This window comes from Diplotaxodon limnothrissa, linkage group LG2, assembly GCF_057381915.1.
Source record: "Diplotaxodon limnothrissa isolate DT_005_m linkage group LG2, D_limnothrissa_male_GT1.1, whole genome shotgun sequence".
Classification (NCBI taxonomy): Eukaryota; Metazoa; Chordata; class Actinopteri; order Cichliformes; family Cichlidae; genus Diplotaxodon; species Diplotaxodon limnothrissa.
In genome coordinates, this window is record NC_140597.1 from 19,866,663 (window position 1) to 19,871,332 (window position 4,670).

General features: G+C 40.6%; 1 protein-coding gene across 1 annotated transcript; it reads left to right on the top strand.

Moving 5' to 3' along the window:
* The first annotated feature begins 349 nt into the window (after positions 1–349).
* LOC146638354 (uncharacterized) lies at positions 350–2,251 on the top strand. Its single transcript, XM_085364015.1, has 4 exons — positions 350–405; positions 706–1,123; positions 1,542–1,701; positions 2,151–2,251. Exons 2-4 carry the CDS (start codon positions 782–784, stop codon positions 2,249–2,251), a joined length of 603 nt encoding a protein of 200 aa, XP_085220141.1. The 5' UTR covers positions 350–405; positions 706–781.
* The last annotated feature ends 2,419 nt before the right edge of the window (positions 2,252–4,670 follow it).

Sequence of the window (4,670 nt, forward strand, 5' to 3'; positions counted from 1 at the left end):
AAGAAAACCAAGGTCTCTCATTGAAATTAGCACGTAGAAAGCAACTGAATTGAGACAAGTTTTGCTTTACACAAGCCCAGTTCTACTGAATAATATACCAAGCCAAATGTATAGATACTTTATACTGTTATCTGTATCTACAAGAATTCTTCTAAGTCCTGATTTGTATATTGATAACTGACTGTGATTATGCAGAGGATGTTTTGAAGCAGTTTGTGAAAGATTTTGCTTTGATTTATGGTCTTGACTTTGTTGGTTATAATATACATTCTTTAATACACCTAGCTCAAGATGTACGGAAGTTTGGCCCTTTAGACAGCATTTCCTGCTTCCCATTAGAAACCTTCCTTGGTGGAATTTATTTGGATTCTGGAAGCAGATTGGGAAAGGGAAGCGGAAAAGGAGGTAATTGTGTTGAAAACACCTTAAAAGCAAAAATTTATTGAGATTATAAGAAGAAAAAAAACCTGACAGTTTCTTTAGCAGACCCTTGCTGCTCATCAGGTTCAGATATGATTTCAAAATAGCGCTTTATAACTTGTTGACTTTTAAAAAATTGTTTTAGACTTTTTTTTTGATGCCATTATATACATTAATGTTTTTAGTTTGTAGGACTAACCAGTACCCTAAATTATGTGTTTGGATTATTATTTATTTGTGTGTGTATGTTTGTTGTATTTTGTTTGTTTGTTTGTTTGTTTTAAGGCCAGTGATCCCGTCGAGCTCTGATGAGGATTGGGACAACACTGCGGAACAGCCAGAGACCTCACCACCATCAGCAATGGAGAATAGACATTCAAGTGAAACTCACTTCCTGAACATCACTCATCCATTTGTTCAGCCGCTACAACCCTCAACTCCTTCACCTGTGGTTTCACAACCAGTTCCAAGACAACTTCTACAAGCCACCAATACGAGCATGTTTGTACGTGTTCTAACCCTCCTGGAAGACATTAAGGACACTCAGAGGGTCCACAGTCGAATGCTACAGTCTCTCCTTACACAACGTGATGGACCAGTTGCTGCAGTATTACCCGAGGGTGCTGTATTTCCCATCCGGACAGTAGCAGATGTGGCAGCACTGGAGCAAAAACTGGCAGACCCTGTCTTCCTAAAAGAAGTGGTAAATAATAATGATGTAATAACAATATTCAATGATTAATGCCTCAATCAGTCTGTGTTTCATGCTAGCAGTTATGATCAAGGAAAGTTGCTGTTTGTTCGAACATGGTCAGTGCAATGAAGGAGTGGGAGGAGAGCTGAACAAAAGTTGCTATTTTTGTTAATAAAATAACTTCTCCAAACATTACCTAGTTATAAGTTGTGCCATGCCAAACCCAAAACTTAAGAAATTACTTTTGGTGAATCATTTAGCTCTTTGCATTCACATCAGACAGTGTTTGACTTTGACACCTAACTCTTTCTCAGTCAATTAGCATCAATATTATAGAGCCTAATTACTGTGTAGCTGTGCTTGCTTTCTTTTAGGTGTGACTGATGGTACTACTGTCAGTAAAATTATTGTCCTTGCGTGTCCTAAGGTTTCTGTTGTGGCAGAGATCAGAGGGAGCACTGTTGATGAAGCCACAAGAAGAATGATGGCCTTCATTATGGACAATGCTCTTTCCAGGCAATATAACTTCGTTGGGTGCCATGGAAAGCGGGAATTTCGAGGGCTTAAAGTTTTTGAAGTGCTATATGGTAAGTTCATTAGTTGTAAGATATTTTGTTGATGTTTGAATAACGGATGCTCACTACAGCTGCAGTCATTCAGAATCAACTTTTCTCTCCACCATTGTGAGCGGCTAGCTTCGCAATAACAGAAGTTTGACTTGATTGACGCGGGAATGTTCCCAGTTAGCCTAGCAGTCAGCAAGGAGGCTTCAGCGGTGCATTATGGGATCTGTAGTTTGTATATTATTAGCGCCTCATATCGCCGGGCCATGCATAACAATAATAGTACATCTATATAAAATGATCTTGCGGGCCGGATATAAATGTATGCCGGGCCGGATGTGGCCCGCAGGCCTTGACTTTGACACGTGGTTTAGATAGACTGTACAAATTGTGGAGATGAAACCATCAGCTCATGTTGTTCTGGAGGTTGGTGGCTGCTGGCAGGAATGACCACGTTTCTTTCTGGCTTGTAGCATACTTGAAGAAGTCTCTCACTAAACAGTTTTTTGGTTGCTCACAGAATGTGAATAAGCTCCAGGAACTCCAGAGCCAGCCTCTATTTTTTCCAGTGTAATTAGTAACACACTGATTTATCTGATGGCCCTATTTTTGATTTACATGAAAATTATTGGCGCCCGCCTGGCACACACCTCAAGAAGTGGAATCTGTTTTCTCCTTGGTAGATGTAGCCCTTGTTACATTTTACTATTTTGTTTTGTGTTCATTATGAGGTGCTGTACCATGCAAAAAAACTGGTTAACCACTTGCCTGTTCTAAGCTTTGTGCCAATCACTGAGACAGCCCACAACACCAGTTATCATTGTAACTATGTAGACATCTTTTAAACATTTGTCTTAAATGTTTTAAGGTAAAATATTTCACATTAATTTAATTTTTGAGTGCCTACTTGGTAAATCATTTTGTAAATAGCTTTTCTGTTTCCATGAATACTCATGGTCTTCGAAGAGTTCAATGTAGGAGGTCAAACAACTTGAACAGCACAACCTCCAAAACAACTTCAGTACTATCGCAAATCTGATTTTGTTTGTGAAAATGCACTAATTTCTTTTCTTTTTTTTATTTCTTTCAGGACCAATGGATTGGTGAATGAGTGAGAAGCTGTGGTTTGCTGCATTTGTTTTTCCTTTAAACTGTATAACATTTATTTGTTATTGTTTTGTGTATACTGTGGACATTTTTGTCAACATGTTCTCCACACAAAAAATGTATTATATAAAAAAGCATACTGTTTTAAAATTTCATAGTAATCAGTATTAATAAAAAAGATAAACTGGCTTTGTTGTACAGGTGATTTAAATTATAGCTTACTTACATTATCCAAAATTCCATCTGGGCAAACACACTTGGGGCCACCATGGAAACTGAGGACAAAAATAGCTGGGTCTCAGGTTGGTAACCCAAGTGGGCCCCAAGTATCAGACCTGCTTCTATCCATCTGGGCCCCATACTCATTTATTGTCTGGGGCTGATTTGGGACCCATCATTAACCCATCTGGGCAAACACATTTGGGGCCATCATGGAAACTGAGGACAAAAGTAGCTGGGTGCCAGGTGGGTAACCCAAGTGGGCCCCAACCATCAGACCCGCTTCTACCCATCTGGGCCCCATACTCATTTGTTGGCTGGGCCTGATTTGGGGCCCATCCGGGTCCCATCAATAATCCATCTGGGCAAACACATTTGGGGCCACCATGGAAACTGAGGACAAAATTAGCTGGGTCCTAGGTGGGTACCCCAAGTGGGCCCCAAATATCAGATCTGCTTCTACCCATCTGGGCCCCACATATTTTTTTCAACTGGGCCTGATTTGGGGCTTATCTGGGACCCAGCATAAACCCATCTAGGAAAACACATTTGGGGCCACCATGGAAACTGAGGACAAAATTAGCTGGACCCCAGTTGGGTTTCCCAAGTGGGCCCCAAATATTAGCCCTGCTGCTCCCTATTTGGGCCCCACATGTGTGTGTTGACTGGGTGGTTATCAGTGCAGTAACAAATATCTTTTGTATATCAAGTTTCCAAAAGATCATATAGTCTGTTTATTATATAGACCCAACACTAGTGTTCAACTGGATTTACCCTCTAATTAGTCTTTCTGTGAACACTCACCCAAAAAATTCAATTCTTATTTGACCCAGAGAACAAACTGGGCAGAGAAACCCTTCAGGGCAACGGTTTGGAGGTTGAGCAGGGTGGACAAGCCATTTCGGAGGTCAGCAATGGAGGTGGTAAAGTTCCTCTGTTGGTTTTAGAAGTGACCAGCGATGGAAGCAGTGTTAAAGACTGACTTTGGGTCTGACTGGTGGTCAGAAACAGTAATAGAGGATAACTGGAAGTTGGATAGGAGGCCAGGAACACAGACAGAGCACCTTTGGAGGCCAGCAAAGTTGAGGCTTGGGTAGTGACGACAAAGTACACAAAGCCTCCCTAGAGGCTGACTCTCTGACCCAGGTAACACATGTTAAACGGATATCTGTCACTTGTGTCCACTAGTTGTGAATTATAGTAAGCTACAGTATTCTTGATCATAAGACAGACCTTTCTCATTGTTCTAGTCTGTGAAATCTAGCTGCTCTTAGGCTAATACTCTCTGTCCTATTTCCGTTTTCAGGCAGAAACTCTGAGCAAGAAATGTTGTATGATAAAGTTTCGTTTGAGTGACAACCTCTCTCTATATATACACAATACAATATATCTTATGAGTTCCAATGTATCCAGTCAGTTGCAGCATAAAAGCATAGGAAATGTAAAGCATTTACTTTTACAGATGATAGAAAGAGGAGAAACAATAAAGGGTAGCGGTAGCATAATGTACCATCCTACCTGCAGCTGTTTTAACTTGAGCAGTATATTGAGACAGGAGGTTATATCAGAGATAAACAACACTTAACACCCACTCACTGGCTTAAAGGTAGAGAACACATTGACTCGGAAACACACACCTCCACAGTGCACATGCACACACAAGAAGA